Source organism: Tarenaya hassleriana, unplaced genomic scaffold (genome assembly GCF_000463585.1).
Source record: "Tarenaya hassleriana unplaced genomic scaffold, ASM46358v1 Cleome7, whole genome shotgun sequence".
NCBI lineage: Eukaryota > Viridiplantae > Streptophyta > Magnoliopsida > Brassicales > Cleomaceae > Tarenaya > Tarenaya hassleriana.
In genome coordinates this window covers 1,096,963-1,116,233 of record NW_010969548.1, presented here as the reverse complement: position 1 = coordinate 1,116,233, position 19,271 = coordinate 1,096,963, and the positions used below count along the sequence as shown (strand labels likewise).

The window sequence follows — 19,271 nt, the reverse complement described above, 5'->3', positions numbered from 1 at the left end:
GTTAATTTTTTAATTAAGGATAGAATTATAAATTTTCTTATAAAATCAGAAAATCTAAAACGATATCTAATTGATTAAAAAATATTATATAAAATGATATATATTTAAAAATGAAGGTACAAATTTTTTATTTAAATCACAGTTTATTATTATTTTTGCATCAAAACAATTTGAGTACATATATGTATATGTGTATTTTTCAAATACGCTTATCTTACGACGATGATGTCAGATTTAAAATATTTAATCCTATACATTTCTGTTTGAAAATTCTAAAATATCATAGATGTGATTCAAATTGAACTTATTTAAGTCTATTTAATTTTGTATTGACATGTTTTTTTCTATAAACTAGATCAAATTTATCTCATCCATTTTAAGAAATAAGTTTTATTTAATAATTTGATACTTTTTTGTTCAAATGAATTACAATATGAATCAAATTATGTAATATATAATCTAAATATGTATATATAATTGATATTTCGTAAAATGTAATGTAGAATAATATCTTAAATTTTTAAAAGATATCAAATTATTAAATGGTTTTATTCTTATTATATGGTAATAAGCTATACCAATTAATTCAACAAAATACCTCATATATAAAGGTAACCATATTATGTTTCTTTTAATTTGATTTTTGTGCACCTATTTATTTATTTTTAAATTAAATTACCAAAAACTAGTTCTGTTGAAAAGTGGTTTCTTTGGGGGGGCTAAGGTTTATCTCAAGTCACCCCCGCAGGTGACGCACGTCTACCAATGCCACCTCATCATGGTCCTCCCCATAGAATCATACATACCATGACATCCATACATACATCATTGCAACATCACCATCATCATCAACACGACGAAGCTAGAAATAAACAGAAAGGGTAAACGCCCGACTATACCCCTCTCCCCCATTGTTGCACGTTTCGTCTTGTATCTGCCATTTGTGCCTCGATTTTTCAAAACTTTCGGGGAACTCCGATCTTCTTTATCTCTGGATTTCCGTCTCCGATTCTCCTGTTCGATTAGGGTTTTCGAGCTTTTCCTGGTAGAAATCGCCGCAAACAAAGCGAAATACCTAGATTCGTGGCGAATTTCTAGGTTTCCGGATCTGACCAGTTCTCTTCGTTCTTCAGCTACGGCGAAGCTGTTCGGTTCGTCTCCTCGCCGCCATGTTCTGGAAGCTCACGGCTCTTTCTGCATCGTCTCCGGTGAGTTTGGAGAAATTCCTTTGGTGTCCTGTCTAGTCCTTCTTTTTTTGGCCCAGAAGCTGATATTTGGCGATCTCCTTGGTTCGGTTATGAGGAGTTGGTGTAGTTTTTAGTTTGCCGCCTTCTTGTCTGAGAGACTGATATAGCTTTGAAGTAGATTAGACCCATTTCTAATGTTTAACGGATAATTAATGAAGTGTTTACCCGTTGACTCGGCTTTTTGAATTATTTCTGGTGATTACTTGTTCGAATCCTGGATTTGTTTGATCGCATATGCTGAATACTTCGGAGCTTTTACCGCTGCTACGAGTTCTACTGTATTGCCATTCTTATTTCCCCTGGGGTCTCTGGTGCTACTGTCTTTTCCTTTGGTCGGATTTTGCTATGCGTCGTAGTGAAATCATTGTTAATAGACTAACAGGGATGATACTAGTAAAATACGGTTTCGAAGGACTTGTTGGAGCTTTAAAAACCGTCTCTTGGGGATGATGCTAGATTAAGATGCATTTGTCTTGGTTTGCTTTCATCTGGTTGTGCAACGTGATGGGCGATATTTCATCTCGTGGACCCTATCTTGTTCTTGATCATGGAACCTGTGTTTCCAGTTTGGTTGTAATGCAATCGTTGTATTGACCTGCTCTCAAGAATGTTGTTAATATGGCCAGTCAGTCAATTCAGACAATGCGGAGTTCTCAAGTGCTGATATTTGTTTCTATGTGCAACATATAGGTGGAGTCGATATTAGACAAAGAAAATTTCACGTTGGAGGAGCTCCTTGACGAGGAAGAAATTATTCAAGAATGCAAGGCTCTAAATAGCCGGCTCATCAATTTGTAAGCTACTGTATCTTGTATACCTTTTTCTTATTTTTGGCCATAGTTTGTTTCCTCGCTGTCTATAAATCTTTCTCCTGTAGGCTATGTTGGTTAGGCCGCTGACATAGTAAAAATGACTTCATAAAACAAGAAATACTGTATACAAATTACAAAGATATAGAGAGATCATATGTTTTAAATTTCAACATCTTTTTTTGTTGATCCTTAGTTGTTGAGACTCATATTGCGTTGGCATTTGCTTTGACTAATTCCTGATTGGGTACTGGTGTTTACAGTCTAAGGGATAAAGCTCAAGTGGAGCAGTTACTGAGGTACATTGTTGAAGAATCTCCACAGGATGCTGACAACAAACGGGCATTCAGGTAATCTATGCTTTCTTGATACGAGCTTCTGGTTTGCCTTTTGTCACCCTTGTTCTTCTTGCTTCTCTTGGTTATATTTATTCAGTGGTGCTTGATAATGACATTTCCGGCTGATGATGGATTTTTCTTCTTTTTAGGTTTCCATTCATCTCCTGTGAGATATTTACCTGTGAAATTGATGTTATTCTAAAAACTTTGGTAGAGGAAGAAGAGGTATTTATTTATTCATCTAGTTACTTTTTTCTTCAAATAATATCTCATGGCTTTTCACTTTATGTCGTTCAAATTTGTTTCATTTTTACATTATATCCCATTTTGCTTGCTTTAATTTTTTTGACAGCTGATGGACTTGCTTTTCTCCTTTTTGGAACTGAATCATTCTCATAGTGCACTGCTGGCAGGCTATTTCAGTAAGGTACGCTCTTTTGCTACTAAAACGTAGCAGCATTAATAAACGGCTTTTGACTAACTCCATGTTTTTTTTCCAATCTATTGGATAGCCTGTGTGGTTCTGGGCTGTGCCTAATGTGCTTCTTACTTTACCTGTCTGTTTGATTTAGGTTGTCATATGCATTATGATCAGAAAGACTGCAGCACTGATGAACTATGTGAAAGTAAGTAATGCTTTATCACGCAAAAGCTTGTATTTTTTTTTGCATGCGTCAGCTTTTAGATTCTTTTATTGCCTGGATAGTGTTGGATATCAAATGGGGATGAGCCATGCATGTTGAGTGTTACCTGAGTTCAGTCTTTACATCGGGCTACCATTTTTCATTGAGGATATGAAATGAATGCGTTCAATTATCTATCAGAGAGTTCTGCAATACTTCTGCATAGGAAGATTTCTTTCTGCTCTGTGCAGATCATTCGACACTTATTACTTTCTGTCAAGTTTGAAAACTGGTGTAAGTACTTTGTGAAACTTGGTCATTGTACTAAGATGTGATATGATGTCACTGAATGCTTAAGTTGAACTGCTGATAGTTGGGTTGATGTGGCTAGAAATTTAAATTTAGTTGGTGAGTATTTGTTTTGTTTGGGACGTTTCACCGGTCACGGTTCTCAAATTAACTTGAAGTTGTTTTTTTCAGGGTCATCAAAATGTTTTCCGTCAGCTGGTTGATTTGATTGGGATAACATCCATCATGGAGGTAATTGGTTGTCTTAGATGCCGTGCGACTTGGTGTAATTAGCTCTCGTTGTTATTTCTTTTCTTTCTTTCTTTTTTTATGTCTAAATCCAAGTGTTGTGTAGGTTTTGGTCCGCTTGGTTGGTGCTGATGATCATGTCTATCCCAACTTTCTGGATGTGATGCAATGGTTGGCCGATAGCAATTTACTTGAGATGATTGTGGACAAACTAAATCCAACTGTAAGTAGTGAAGCGTGGCTGGGACAGCTCTCTTTTTTTCCCTTAAGAAAGAATCCTTTGACATGCCTGGTTTCTGACAACTTTTCCAAACATGAATCAGAGTCCTGCTGAGGTTCAGGCAAATGCAGCAGAAACATTATGTGCAATTACTCGAAATGGACCGTCAGCTTTAGCTACAAAGCTCTCTAGCCCTGGGTATGTAGTCTTTTCTTTCAATTTTTATTCTTCACTGGTTTTTTACTGATATTTAAGGATCATTTTTTGCTTGGTAACAATTCTGCCCTTTTTCCAGCTTTGTTGCAAGGATATTTGGTCATGCTCTGGAAGATTCTCATTCAAAATCTGGTCTAGTCCATTCACTTTCCGTATGCATTTCTTTGTTAGATCCAAGGAGATCTGCTGCTTCATCGCCTTTGTTCAATTCTTTTAGAGGTCAACATATGTTTGAGTCTCCTCTCCCAGTGACTCAGGAGACCATCGGTGCCATGCTACCAAAACTCAGTAAGTCGGTTTCCTAAGTTATAAGACATCCACATCGACAAGACAGGTTTTCATTTTTCCTGATTCTTTTATGTTGAGTCAGTTGCATGTGTTGCTTACATGGCTACTGGACCCTAGTATTATGGTATTCTTCTTTCAGCTTTGTTATGACTTCCAATGTATTTAGCATAGGGCTGCAGGTTAAGTGAATTTTGCTCGCTTCATTTTGGTTTAAATTATGAAGGCAAACTTGTTTTGTGTTGATTCCATGACTGCTGGAATCTCTTCCTAGCCCGCCTTGTTCTTGCTTATGTTTGTTTTACAACTCGTTTGAGTTTTCTCAAGATATAGAGTACTTTCTTGATTATTCCTTGATATTTTTTAAATGCTGAAGGTTGCATGTCTTCTTCTGCAGGTGACTTGCTTATGCTTCTTACTGTATCATCTGACGGCAATGTTTTGCCTACAACATACGGAGAGCTAAAGCCTCCTCTCGGGAAGCATCGTCTAAAGGTCAGATCCAAAACCTAGCATTTTGGTGAAGAATTTGTTTTCAAATCTATTTAATAGAAACTCAATTATTTGATCTCTTTATTTTCAGATTGTGGAATTCATTGCTGTTCTGTTGAAAACCGGAAACGAAGTTGCAGAAAAGGAATTAGTTAGATCAGGAACCATTAAAAGGATCTTAGATCTATTTTTCGAGTAAGTTCTTACCTTCTAACGCTTTACACGTAGTAGAGGTCTGATATTTCGACCTGGATGTTGCCATGTGCATGATATCTAAAATGGTTAATCACCTTGAAATTTTGAAGGTACCCATACAATAATGCCCTGCATCACCAAGTGGAGAGTATCGTTCTTTCTTGTTTGGAAAACAAAAGTGATGCAATGGTGAACCATATTCTTCGACAATGCGATCTGATTGGCAAAATTCTCTCATCAGATAAAAACCCTGTTCTATCCGGTGATAACCAGGTATGTGATTTGCTGTATTTACAAAGATTTTGATTTAACTTTGATCTGCCACAAGGTGTGTTATGTGGCCTAGAGTTTTAAAACAGCTCAATTTAGATCAATCATCTTTTTGCTCTGATTCTTATTCTTATTGACTACATAGATATTATATTATTCTTCCTTTTTCTCTTTTTTTTTTCTTTGCTATGTAGCCTACTATACCCGCCAATGGGAGAAGACCACCACGGGTTGGGTATGCCGGACATATCACTAGAATCTCAAACAAACTTGTTCAGATGAGTAACAGCAAAAGTCAGATAAAGGCATGCCTTCAGGTGGATTTCATAACATATACATTCTTCTGTTGAGTATTTTATTATTCTAACACTTTAATCGATTTAGACGCACAAAAAAACTTTCTGTAGTCATGTGGTGAGTAGCTTTAAAGGCTCTGGTTCAAGATTGGTCTCCTACGTTTTGTGTTCTTGTAGTTTTTGTTGATTAGAATCTCCTCTTTCTCGAAATCTCTAGGAAAACAGCGAATGGAACGAGTGGCAAGTTAGTGTTCTGCATGAACGCAATACTGTTGAGAATGTCTACAGATGGGCATGCGGGTATCTCTTATTAACTCATGCTCCCTCATTACTACATAGCCTGTCCCATTGTAGTAAGCACCGGAATTATTTGCGCCACATATGTCTAGATGAATATGGTTGCTATGCTTGGAACAATTGGAGTGCCATATGTTTATCTTTTCGGAAACCCCTAAAGATTCTCATATTGGTGGAGCTTCGTATTGTTATTACTTCCTATGGTGATCCCACGAAATATTTGTACTGCGAATCTGTGCCGGGTTTTCAGAACCCTCCATTTCACTTTTGGTTATAAATGCTCTGACATTCAGGCGCCCGACTACACTACAAGATAGGACAAAGGATAGCGATGAGGAAGACAGGGATTATGATGTTGCAGCGCTCGCCAATAATTTGAGCGAGGCATTTAGATACAAAATATATGGAAATGATGATAACGAAGAGGTATTTGATTTTCCCCCCTCCTCTCAAAGGGGTTTTGCATTTGTATACAGTTTTACCAGCGCCAGTTTAATCCTGCCATCTTCTCTGGTTTCAGGACCGCAATGCTCTTGATAGAGACGATGACGTAAGCCTTTGCACTCCTCCCTCCTGTTCTGCCTTCTTTTTCGAGGATGAAGGAACTTTTCGGGTTTTACAACATGATAGTCACAAAATCTGTTGAGGTCATGAGGTGTATAGCCTAGAGACATTTTTCGTTTTTGAAAGTAGTTTCTGATGTCGAGATTGTGTTCATAATATGCAGGACGTGTACTTTGACGATGAGTCCGCTGAAGTCGTTATTTCGTCCTTGAGACTTGGGGATGACCAAGGAAGGTGAGTTCTTCCTTAGAAAACCGATCTACTTGTTTCTTTGATTGCATACTCGCATAAATTGGTCGTGACAGTTTGTTTTTAAAGGTGACTTAGTCGTTCTCCTTACTTGCCGCAGTTTGTTTACAAATTCAAACTGGTTCACATTCCAAGACGACAGATTCGGAAATGTCTCTGATGGGACGGCGTCCAAGATGATGGAGGACATAGACTTGAACGGAAACTCTAACGCGAACAATAGCGGCAGCAGCAGCAGTGATGATGAGGTTGTAGTTGGAGAGAATGACGATCTAACTGAGGAAGCTAAGGACACGTCGACATCATGTCCGAGCACTCTACCTTCCATGGGATTCTTTGATTTTGACACTCCGGAAAACACGGAAGCAGCGTTCACCGAACGTCCACCCGAATGGGTCGGATGGAGCGAACCATCCGAAACGCAAGTAACCGGCTCAAGCCTAAACCCATTCATCGATCACGATGATGACGACGCCAACATGAACCTCGACATACCAATGCCAGACATCAAAACGGAACCCGTGATTGCAAATGGCTCCCCCACAGGAACGGGCCAGAAAATGGCGCCACCAGTGAGGTCATTGTTCGAGGAGGATGTGGAGTTTGTGGGAGTGGAAGCGGAAGGGACGGAGAAGGCAATGGAGCAAGCATTGAAGGAAGGGGTAGTAGGGGAAGCGGGACCGCTGAAGAGGAACATGAAAATGAACACGAAGAGCGAGAAAGCGGAAGAGAGCTCGGGAATGAATGAGTTCAACGACGTGAATTACTGGAAGGTGGATCAGGAATTGGCTGTTTTGGAGTGAAATACCCAACAGAGAGGTACGTATAAAACGGTAACTCAACTCAGTGTCCTTTTTGTACATTATAATTTTGTACGGGAGAATGGGAGAAGAAGAAGAAATCTTGGGCTTTTGGAAATTGGCTAGAGTTTTGTGTCAGTCACCCTTGCTGTTGCTGTTGCTGTTGCTGATGCCACCACATTATTTATTTCAGTTACTATATTGTTGTCTGCTGTTGCTGTGCCTTTTTCTTTTGTTGTTGTCTAATTGTGTTTATATTATTATTCTTTTTAAGTTATGCCCCTTTCTCTTCTCTCTCTACCTGCTTTAGTTATATATGTATGTGTTGATTGGGCCATTTGCTATATCCATTGTTGTTTACCTTTTGTTTGATTCTGTTTCGGCCTCAAGTCGACCCTCTTCATTGTCTATGGATCTCTCCTCGTGGTTAATCTAATCTGAAAGTTACGCGATGGCATCAGGCATCAGTGTCTGTGTATATATGTGTGTGGCTCTATTTTCCTTTATCTGAAAAGGGTTTATAAAATCTATCTGATTACGTGATAAACTCGAGAGCCATTCGAGGGTTCTGGTTAAGTATAGGTTGTGAGACACGTACACACGCGGCATAAATTATATGCGTATTTCTTCCCCTCGTCTCGTTTGTTTGACATCAGTCTTTCTTTCATCACACATCTCGTTGTGGTTTGACTACATGCCAATCTCTCTTTTTATCTCCACTAAAAGAACGTAGACACGAACGAATAACCAACCCTATGAATCTAATGATGACGACTTGTATAACTTCAATTAACGTTCGGTTGATTTTTTTTTTAATTTTAAAAAAAAAAGGCTTCTTAGAACTCTTTCTAATTATTACTCTTTTGAAGAGAATTCCACATCACATTCATGGGGTTATCATTTCTTCTTGAAAATAGTAGTACATAGTAGGCGCGCTTCCTTTTGGTTTTGATGCTCTGAAATCATGTCAAAAGTCTCACCAAATAAACCAAATGAAATGGGAACCTACCCGCCACTTTATTTAAAACCATAAGCATGCATGGATGCCGTGTTCGACCTTCTCCCAATTTCTGTACATAGTGATGTCTTTTCTTTAAAAAAAACTGCTATCTTTTGTTTGATATTATTATTATTATTATTATTACACACGGAGTTTCGATTTTTAATTATCATTAAGAATTGTGGAGACATTACATAATTTTCAATAATTACCCATTGAACTTTTTCTGTTCTTTAAATATTTATTCATCCGAAGACAGAAAAAACATATTGTCACCTACAATAATGATAAAAAAAAACTATCCACTTTAAAATCATGATCATAACTAGGAAAAATGGCAACGTATAAAAACTCATGAGATACTATTTGAAGTCAAACCAAGCACATAGGAGGATACAATTTATCAACGATTTTCTATTTGATCTCCGTTTTCTCAAATGAAGAATGGATTTGTTATTATGATTGAATTCAATCATATGATTCTATTAGATCTAAAATATCGATTTATTTATCCACACAAAAAGAATAACTAAGATGCTGAAACAAAAAAAAAATCTATTTTTTTTCTGTCTGCACCACTAGTCATCAAAATATTTCTTACAAGTCTCAAAGTCATAAACTTTTTTTCCGTGTCCCAATTAAATTTTGTTTTATCTAATTGATATGAATGAAGAAACACCCACAAAACCATTTGATATTGACCCTTAATACATATACATACATATATATATATATATATATATAATAGTGCTATTTTTTTTGCGTGAAGCGCTTTTGTCATTGAAACTAATCTTACAAGGCCTTAAGCAATATTTTGTTCACTCGTACCTATGAACAAAACAGTTGCAATGACTTTTTTAGAAACAAAAAAAAAACAGGTTACGGTATATTGAGTATAACCGGGACCGTGATATCGAGATATTAAAGACCCAAAATATCGTTGACCAAAAAAATAGCGTGCCCGTAAAATCTTCGACAAACCGGTGAAAGCGGATCACGATAATCTAGACCGCACGATGTAATACTATCGATGTGATCTATACCGTACACGTGGACTCGCCTGGGAGACATTTCACGCTTAACACGTAACTACCGTGTCAACCTAACGAGAACGGTTTCGACGCCAAATTAAATTACAAAATGATAATAAATAAATAAAATGTGGTGGGACCTACCGCACGAACGCGACGTCTCTGCAACGCTATCAAGATCTCTGTCTGTTTCGCCTTATGGCAAAAATGTTTTTTTTTTTTTTACATTTTAAATTTCAGTAACTTACTTTTCATTGTTTCTCTTTTGGGTTTAGAACTTTTGCAAAATTGTTTTTCATCTCTTTTATTTTTTTTGACAAAATTGTTTTTCATTTTCTTGCCGTCGAAATTAGATATATGATATTTTGCTACGGGTTCACTCTTTTTTTTTAAAAAAAAATTGAGGCTTTCATATCTACAGTTTCGTTTATCTCTACAATCATTAATAATAATTTTGAAATTTGGAAAAAAAAATTATCTTAAAGTAATAACTAATTTTTATGGTAAATATAATATAATAAAAATTACGGTTCGAATTCAACATGTATTATAGAATTATACACCTTGTGCTGCAGGAATTTCTTTTTTTTTAATAAAAGTTTATTATTTAGAAATAATAAGATGATTATATGACAAAAGTAATGGATCACACTATCATGCCAACCAAATTATCTAATAAAATTGCGGTTGGTGAATTTGATGTAGTGAAAATGTTATTTATATATATATATATATATATATATATATATATATATGATGTTGGTCGACTTGGATCCCGTGTGAGTGCTATCTTTCTGTCCACACACGATTGAATAAATATTATAGTAGTAATTATTTATTTATAAGGTAATTAAACATTGTCATTAACAAATTTTGTCGGGGTTCGCCACTCGATGCATCTTAGTCTTACAACAAAATATTGAATCTCAAGATGAAATGTGAATTTCTAAGACCCCTTTAATTATAATCCATGGGGGACCTCAACCAATTAATGCATCATTAATCATGCTTTTATTGTGTGTCGAACATGTAATCAAATTATCATTAAACGACCATTTCCCCAATTTCCACTGCCAATACAGAAAAAAAAAACACAACTAAAATTTTGAATTTTAAAATAATAAAAAAAATGGTCTTTTGGAAGCTAATAATTTCGATATTCATAAAACTAATGGCAGGATGTGATATTCGTAATTTTTTCGGGTCTCTACGCTATATATATTCGAATTCAATTACGTATAATACAAAATGCATATTTTATGCCACAGGACAGGATAATTCCGGAAGATAAAACTATGCATTATATGTATTCGAAAAAATAAAACTTTTTAAAATGAAAAAAAAAATTGTTTTGCTTTTCCTAATTAATTTTTTTAAAAATAGAAATCAAATCAGACGTATTCTGATGATTAAGAGAAGCCGCGATGAATCGTTCAAGGACCCAGCCACCGAAACGCCGGGAGAGAAGGGCCGCACGTGAAGGTTCCACGTGTCACAAGTGGCCCATGTACTCACGTGCGGTTCTTTGACTTTTTGACAACGTCGCCAAGGACAGTCAAGTTTTTGCTGTCATGTTTTCCGGATTTTAGATCCCGACGCTATTTTATTATTCTATTTTGTTTTTGTTTTTTTGTTCAACTATAACCCAAAAAAAAAAAAAACGTTATCTATCAAGTCTGGAGTCTCTTCTATTTTTGCTTAATCTTTTTCTGGTAAATTTGACGTTTTCTCCAAGTTTTATATTCAATTTTATTTTTAAAATATTTCGTGTTTTTTAATGATGTTTTAAAACGTTAAATTCTATTTTTAATTAATGAAAATCATACTGTCAGACCAAACTATGGGTTCGAATCGCATATAACTCCATCCTTCAATGTGTGTATATATATACACGATCATTGTTAATATTTTGGAGAATTTCTTATTTTCAGTACGCATTTAATTCAACTATACTATATATGCAATGAACATATATGTGTGCGTGTTTTAACAAAAAAAAAACATGTGTGTGTGTGTGTACTAATAACATTGATAGATTTAGATGTATATAATTTTTTTTTTAAAAAGAAGACAACTTTACGTATAAATGAAGGCATCAAATTATAAAATATATATATATATATATTTTTTTTTGTTGTTAGCAGTTTTATGAAATTCAGGACGGGTATATAATGAATGATGTCCAATGCCATTTTACTTGGAAAAAGCTTTATGGACGACGATTACGAAGCAGAACATGTGTGGTCCAAAAATGGTTGTAACAAACCCTAATTTATCAATCATATGCAAAAAATATATCTACGAAATCAACCCATTTGTAGCATTTAACAAAAGATTTTCAGCAATGCCAAAATTCCAAATAAGGCCACAATATCTAAATTGTTAACGCAATTTGTTTATATTATTTTCTCACAACACGAGACCGATTGAAATAAATCAAATCTAATATATATATAAACATATTATGAATAATTTTTTGGAATCTTTTCTTCGATAGGACCGTCGCGCAATTATGCGCATGGTGTCCTTAGAGCAGAATTTGAAGTTTTGTGTGGAATCTTTGTTCAAGAACAAAGGAAAGTAATTATGGAATTGAGAATTTACAAACAATGTATATGTGCATATATATATATATATATATATCTAAATTTGTTTCGATTTCAAATGAAGGAATCTTTTTATTAAATGCATGGTCTTATTGAGGTGTAGATATGTCATTTTCGTAACGGATGAATAGTAAAGTAAGACGATTGCTTATGTATCCGTAAAGTTTTTTTATTTTTTTTGAATAAATCGCAAATAATGAAGCCGTACTCCAATCATGGAGACCAACCGAGCATCCTGCCATGACGATCCATACAAGTATTTGTCCCACACCTATCCATTGCTAAATATCACCTAAACAAATTTCAAAACAATCGATTTTCCACATGACCTATCACCACCGAATTTAGCATATATATATATATATATAAATCGAAAAAAACCCAACATTAATATCGAAAAGGAAATTATAAAAACTCGAGAATATTTTCTTTTTCTTACAAGGCGATGGAAACACAAAATCACCCTACAAAAAAAAAACAAAAATATATAAAAACAAATCTTGAGTTAAAACCCTAAATCGCTTGCGTCAGTATGGTTCAGGCGAGGATGCTAAGCGGACCGGTTTTGCTAGACGCCTCTATTCCATTCTCGCCTTTCCCGATTCCGGTTATCAAGTTCCTGCACATTACCGGTAATCAATTTCAATACCGAATCAAAATCAAATTTGGTTTTCTATCATTACCATAACCAAACCAAAATCTCCCAAATGCTTGGGGCTTACTTTCTCACATTGTCGCCACCGGTATCCATCTTGATCGTTAACCGCTTAGCCGTTCTCATGAAATCACTGCATTAAACCGAAACATTAACCGACGAGAAAACCAAATCGCACCAAACCAAGAGACCGAGCTTCGATTTTTCTCCGAATTTTACCTGAAGGGTTCGTCTCCAATACGTTTGACGTCACCATCTGCAGCCCGGTACAAAATGTGGATCAACAGATCAGATCTTTCTTCTATTCCAAACATATCGACCAGTTTCCGGTACAACTCTTGGTATGACCCTATAACCGAAAGATCTAGGGTTCGTCCAACATCCTCGGATTCCATGAACACTTTGCAGTGACCCGTCTCGAGTCCTTCCAGACTGCAGTTCCAAGTTAAGCCACGAGCAGAATGCTTCTCCTCGGCCTCTGGATTCAGTCCTTCCAACGACCGTTTTCGGCTCAGGACTTGCTGTTCGGTCAAGATGGGTTGACCAAACAGCAAGAACTGGTGGGTCTTACCAGAACCGGTTTTGCTATCCTGAACCGAAGCAGGGTTCCCCATCGTCAGAGAGCACGAGATGCTCGGGGAAGGATCCCTCTGCAGCCAGGGGAGGGGAGTAGTATCATAATTCCGCGGTTGAGGGTGGTTAAGCTGCTTGAAACCGGGGAAAAACAGGCCCGGGGACTGGAGCTTGTTGTTGCCGGAGAAAGAGCTGAGATTGAGATCGGACAAGAAAGAGGATGGTCCGAACAGATGATGAGCATGCCTGGCTCCCTGTATGCCTGCAGGAGCGTTGTTGTTGTCATTGTGGAGAATCGACATCGGGAATTTGGAGCCTTCGAAGGGGAAATCGAAAGGGGGAGGAGGAATCTTGAGCTTCTTGCGAGGGGAGAAGGGGGAGAGATGGATCGAAGGCATGTTCGATACCAATTCCACCAGCCACGGACTCACCCTTTTCACGTTCTGCAGCAAATCCGGCTCGTCCCACGCCACCTGAAAACCAATAATTCCGATCCTCTCTTTTACAACAACAGCAACATATATATATATACACACACTGTATCACCTCAAGTCAAGATTTTATCCACATTTTTCCGACAACTCAATCAAGGATGGAGACTCCACAGTCCAAACATTGAAAACCCGACGGGTTCGTACTGACGAAACGTTATCCAAAATGCAAGAACCGGGCAATCCAATAAAGCAGAGATGAACAGAAAGAACGTGCGGATCAAGACAGGAACAGGGTGAGTTCCGAACCTGAAGGAGGCGCCAAGGGGAATTGGGCCAGCGGATGGGATCGGCGACCTGAACGGCGGAGACAGTGCCCATGAACCAACTGATCCTGGACGAGTCCTCCGTCTCGAACGCCATCTTGAACCTCATCCCACTGCACCACCTTATACTCATCGCCCTTCCCACCTCACTCGCCTTCACGCAGAACTCCGGCGTACTCGCTCGCGGGTAGTACACCACCTCGAACGCCTTCCCACGTCTCGCTCTCTCCACCGCCTCCGCCACTACCCTCCCTTCTCCTCTGTCGCCACGCTGTCTCGCCGCCGTTCCTCCCTTGCTCTACTCACAGAGTTCGCCGGAGTCGGGGCTTCGGAGGAAGACGATGGAGTCGCCGGCGACGAGCTTCTTGTGATTGACGAAGGTGCTCCAGCCGGTGGTGAGGAGATGCCGGCGAGGGGTGCCTCTGTATATATGCCGGAACTTCCACACCTCGCCGTGGATGTCCTTCGCCACCACCGTCTGCACCGGCGGATCCGCCGTGTAATCCAGACGCGGGAATATCGTCTCCGCGCAGTAACGCGGCACCGAGAAACCGCCGCCGTTGTTCGCGTCTGACTGCGTTAGCGTTTTGGCGAAGGACGCCGGCTTGTTCACGTCTCCGCCGCTGTCGGGAACGGCGTCATTTTCTGGGTCGTCGGCGGTGTTGTTGGGGAAAGGGATCAGAGTGATCTTGGCGAAGACTTCGTCGGTCTCAGCGTCGGCGAGGAACTTGACGGCGGCGACGCGGCAGAGGGTGAGGGGAGGCACGCGCGGTGGCGCGTGGAAGTCCAACGGCGCGTGGGCGTGTTCGGCATGGCCCTGTGGGAAGTAGAAGACGGTGGAGGTCACCGGCGGGATTTGGACCATTGATCCTGCGCACGCGTGCCATAGCTGCGGATCCAAACTTTTCTCTTGCTCCATTCTTGTGTTTTTTTGCCTTTTTTTTTCCCGAGAAACAAGCAAAGGAAGAGCAGCAGCAACAGGGGAAGAAAATAAGAGAAAGCCTGAAACAGTGAAGAGAAAAATAACACAGATCAGTTGGAGTTCAGACAGGTTTTCGCCATTAGAAGGAGAAATTCGATGGGGAAAAAACAGGGAATTCGAAGAAATTCTTCCAAACCTTGGAGAGAAAGAGAGAGAGACGGGGGAAAATGAAAAGGAGAAAACAAAAAGGTCAGTCCTTTCGCATTCCTTCGGACAACAAGATCAACTCTCGGACATGACTCTACAGAGAGAGAGAGAGAGAGAGAGAGTTTCTAATTACTGTTAGATTTGGAGAGAAAATTTCCCAGATTTCTCAGGAAAAGCAACAAAGCTCTGTGTTGTTGAGGTGTTATAGTGAAGGCAAAAACAAAAAAGGAGAGAAGCTTTAATGGCCACGATCAGATTTCAGAAGAGGGGCAATGATCCGGTACGGACTAGACCACCGTAACAACAACACAAGCTTTCTTCTTCTTCTTGCCATTTAAAGGTTAAAACTTCCGAATCTCTCTCTCTCTCTCTCTCTCTCTCTCTCTCTCTCTCTCTCTCTCTCTCTCTCTCTCGATATACAGAACGTGGTAAAGATTAAAAAAATGAAAAATGAAAAATTTAAACATTTGGGGAAAGAAGAGATTATTATTGTTTGATAAAAACCGCAACTAACTTGTTTGTTTCCTTTGCTCAGGGAACTGTTCCATAAAAGTGACTTCTCTACAGAATTATCATTATCTCGTGTCGCCATATATCGAACACGATATTTTGACACCGGCAAAAATTACTTTTTTTTTATATTATATTAAATCTAAAAAAATTAAAACTATTCTTGACCAGACTCAAGCCTAACCATGGTTAAGCATTTTCGTGTACTCTACTTTGTTTGGTTAAGAAGGATTCGGTTCGATTAGGCTCCCTATGGTCAAAGAGGATACGTTAAAATCTCGAGCGACTAATTTATCAAGTAATCTGCTTTATGAGATTATTGGTAATTTTGATTCGAAATTCTAAAATATTTCCACCATAAATAAATTTGTGTTGGGATTTTCATACGCTTTAATTCCCATTGTTTGTTTCAATTATCATCGCTTAATTATTCTTCCGTCTATTCTAATGAAAATTTTCAATTCATTACTAAAAAAATTAAATTGTAAATGAGAATGAAAAAGTATTTTTTAAAATTACCAATGTGAGTGTGACATGTGAATATATGACGTGGATGGATTAATTAGAAGAGAAATAGACTTTTTTAAAATATAAAATAGTCCTTGATTGAATTACAATTTTTATACCGCCACAGTTTTTTATATTACCCAACAGTTTTTTATATCAGCAACTTGGTGCAAAGCACACAGAAGTTGGCGGTTCGATTTCTGGTTGGATATAGGTTTTTATATGGACTACTCTGATCCTCTAAGAAATATAGTTGAGCCAAAGGTCCGGTGAATTTCCGGATTATAAAAAAACATTCTAGGTTATATCAACAAGTGTTGCAGTATCCTAAAAAATTTATTAATTTATGAAAGATATATTTTACAAATTCATAAAAAAAATAATGTATTAGAAAGTTTTTATGCCTTGATGCAAAAATCTACTTTCATTAAATCCATTCATAATTAAGTTTTTTGTAAGAGCTAATTTTGTTCTCTATTCATACATGATGAACGAGCTAATTTAGTATATTCACTTTCGAAAATTGTTTGTTTGTAAATATCAATCTAAAAAAACATTTTCAAATGTTTTTTTTTATAATAGTATAAATGCTCAAAATTTCACCGTGTACAGATCCTCGCAATTACTAGTTATTATATCCTTTAATTAAGTTCGTTCATAATTTATAATTATGTTTTTGTTTGAATGATCATATTTTATATTTAAATATGCATGCGATGGTAAGTGGCGATTGTTTTGGTCGGGCCTGTTCATATGACACGTGCCAATTGTCATCTGACACGTTTGGATAATCTCTCCTCTATTTTTTTTCTTCCAAATTTTCTATTTTATCTTCTTTATTTTTCAACGTATTATATAATTTTCTAATTTTCTTTTATTGCAGACAACGTATTATTTTGGTGATTAATGGTGGCACATGTTCATGCTCATGCTCATGCAAAGAGAAGTGGACCTACTAAGAATGATTTTTCAGGCTGTTACATAAATTGGCCAATGTGTTATCCCTCTTTTGTCTACATTCAGTGTTTTTGTCGTATTTCCACAATAATGCATGAAAATTTATCACAATGTTGTTCTGAAAGTTGATAATCTATTTAATGATTTTATTTTTATATTTTTTTGTTATTTATATTATTTTTTCTATCTAAGATTACAGATGCATGGGATTTTAGTTTGGGTTAGAAAATTTGATTTTCATAGATTTATCATTTTTGTATGACTTATTTTGAAAATTTACCCACAAATAATACATATATATATATAGTACTTTCATCGTATATATATTCACTGTATGTCGTAATTGATATCATTATAAATATCTAAATTAAAGAAAATGCCAAATACAATTAATCAAAATCCTAAATATAAATGCATAGTATTTTTCATCCAAAGTATTATACTAACCATAACAAAACTGAACACGTGTTCAACACCAGCAGAAACTTCAGACATGACATATAGAATGCAACCTAGTCGATATATATATATATACATATATATATACATTCTCGTATATACACACATTCTGTAGTTCATTACATGCAGGAGTGACCAAACAAAAACGATAATTAGAAAAATTATATATATGTATGAATTGACAAGAGAGAAAGATATGGCGAAGTGGTCAATTAATGCATGCATGGCTTCTGAACAAAAAAAATGCAGAAATTACGTGACAACAGATCCATTTTCGTCCATAATTTCCCCTCTGACATTCTGTTTTTTTTTCAATCGTATATATACACATACAAAGACAATGTGTGTGTGTATATATATATATATAGGTATGAAATTCCATGGCAAAAGAAGAACCAATAACACTGAATCACTGATACATGAGAACTGTATATACGCGTGATGTTTCTGCATGAGTGGTCTCTATATTTACCAGATTTGTGATTAACAATCGTATTTACATATATACACATATATAATAAGTTCTTTGTTTGCAATCCTATTGGCTATTGAGATCAGTGTTAGTACATGATATAAGTGAAAAAACTATTTTATGACATTAAAGTTGATCATTTTCAGATATAAATCTGTAACTAAAGATGGGTCCATCTAAATCAACGTCACAAAATAATACGAATGATGATATAATAAGCTTGGGTTAAATGCTATACACCGTTTATGAAGAGAAAGCAAAGCATGATATTAGATATAATTTTTTTTCATCGTTTTATTTTAGTCTTATTTATTGATTTCGTCTTTTTCTCCTAAAATTTATATTTCGAACAAAATAATGAAAAATAGAATGAGGAGATAAATTTTAAATCCAAGATGGTTTCTTCTAATATAATTTCAATTTCAATATTGGCAAAAAAATAAAACCAAGTAAAGATGAAGAGAGTGAGATATGGAAGGCAAGAGATGTGAGAAAGTGAACCTTCCACGGGAAAGAGAAGTGTCACTGAATACGAGAGAGAACCGAACATTCAAAGAGTCTCCGCATACTGAACCTTCCAAGTGAAGCAGAAGTGTCGAGGCATGCGAGAGAGGTAGCTAAACAACCAAAAACATCTCCTAATATTTCCCTCTCCATGAACCAATTTTCGTACTCAAAACAAAATTAACGACTCGGAATCAATATAATATATATGTTACTTAAAGTTTATTTTGATTTTTATTTTATTATTTACACAATTATATAATTTATTTCACGCGCAATCGCATAATAGTTGTTATGGTTTCCAATTGTTTGATTAGAAAGCAAATAAATCGACTTAAAAATCGTGATTTGAGTATTGTAATAAGTTCACAGATTTCTAGGTAATAATGATGGGTTTTTTCATTTTTTTTTGTAATCCATTTGTAAAAAAAAAGCTACGAGTATTTCGTAATGTGTAAGGAAATGAAAAAAAAAATCATAAAATATGATTTCTCAGTTAATTTTGTAAATTTAATTTCGATGATGTAATGGAGAGGAAGTGGAATGTCTTCGCCCACAAAAGGGGTCGTGGGGGGAACATAGGCATTAAATGAAAGTGGGCCAAAATGGGCCCAACACTGACAAGGACGCGGGAAAGCTATCTTGCACAATAAGTGCACGTTAACATGATGAA

At 36.7% G+C, this 19,271-nt stretch overlaps 2 protein-coding genes across 4 annotated transcripts; one reads left to right on the top strand and one right to left on the bottom strand.

The window, feature by feature from the left end:
• Positions 1-779: 779 nt before the first annotated feature.
• Positions 780-7,732, top strand: LOC104800601 (serine/threonine-protein phosphatase 6 regulatory subunit 3-like). Of its 3 annotated transcripts, none has more exons than XM_010523460.2 (20): positions 780-881; positions 1,134-1,208; positions 1,938-2,041; positions 2,320-2,406; positions 2,544-2,619; positions 2,747-2,821; positions 2,967-3,020; positions 3,498-3,557; positions 3,661-3,777; positions 3,878-3,972; positions 4,070-4,278; positions 4,673-4,770; positions 4,859-4,962; positions 5,073-5,235; positions 5,427-5,549; positions 5,746-5,828; positions 6,119-6,251; positions 6,346-6,375; positions 6,553-6,623; positions 6,739-7,441. In XM_010523460.2, exons 2-20 carry the CDS (start codon positions 1,170-1,172, stop codon positions 7,439-7,441), a joined length of 2,424 nt encoding a protein of 807 aa, XP_010521762.1. In that variant the 5' UTR covers positions 780-881; positions 1,134-1,169. The 3 variants fall into 3 exon arrangements, with proteins under 3 accessions (XP_010521762.1, XP_010521761.1, XP_019056598.1); XM_010523459.2 differs by lacking the exon at positions 780-881 and adding an exon at positions 888-1,045; XM_019201053.1 differs by lacking the exon at positions 780-881 and having other exon boundaries at positions 888-1,208; positions 6,739-7,732.
• A 4,730-nt stretch (positions 7,733-12,462) lies between these two features.
• Positions 12,463-15,532, bottom strand: LOC104800600 (auxin response factor 10). Its single transcript, XM_010523458.2, is given in 4 exon segments — positions 12,463-12,694; positions 12,798-12,863; positions 12,950-13,776; positions 14,044-15,532. Coding segments are annotated over 4 exon segments (1,911 nt in total). The 5' UTR covers positions 14,980-15,532; the 3' UTR covers positions 12,463-12,612.
• Positions 15,533-19,271: the final 3,739 nt, after the last annotated feature.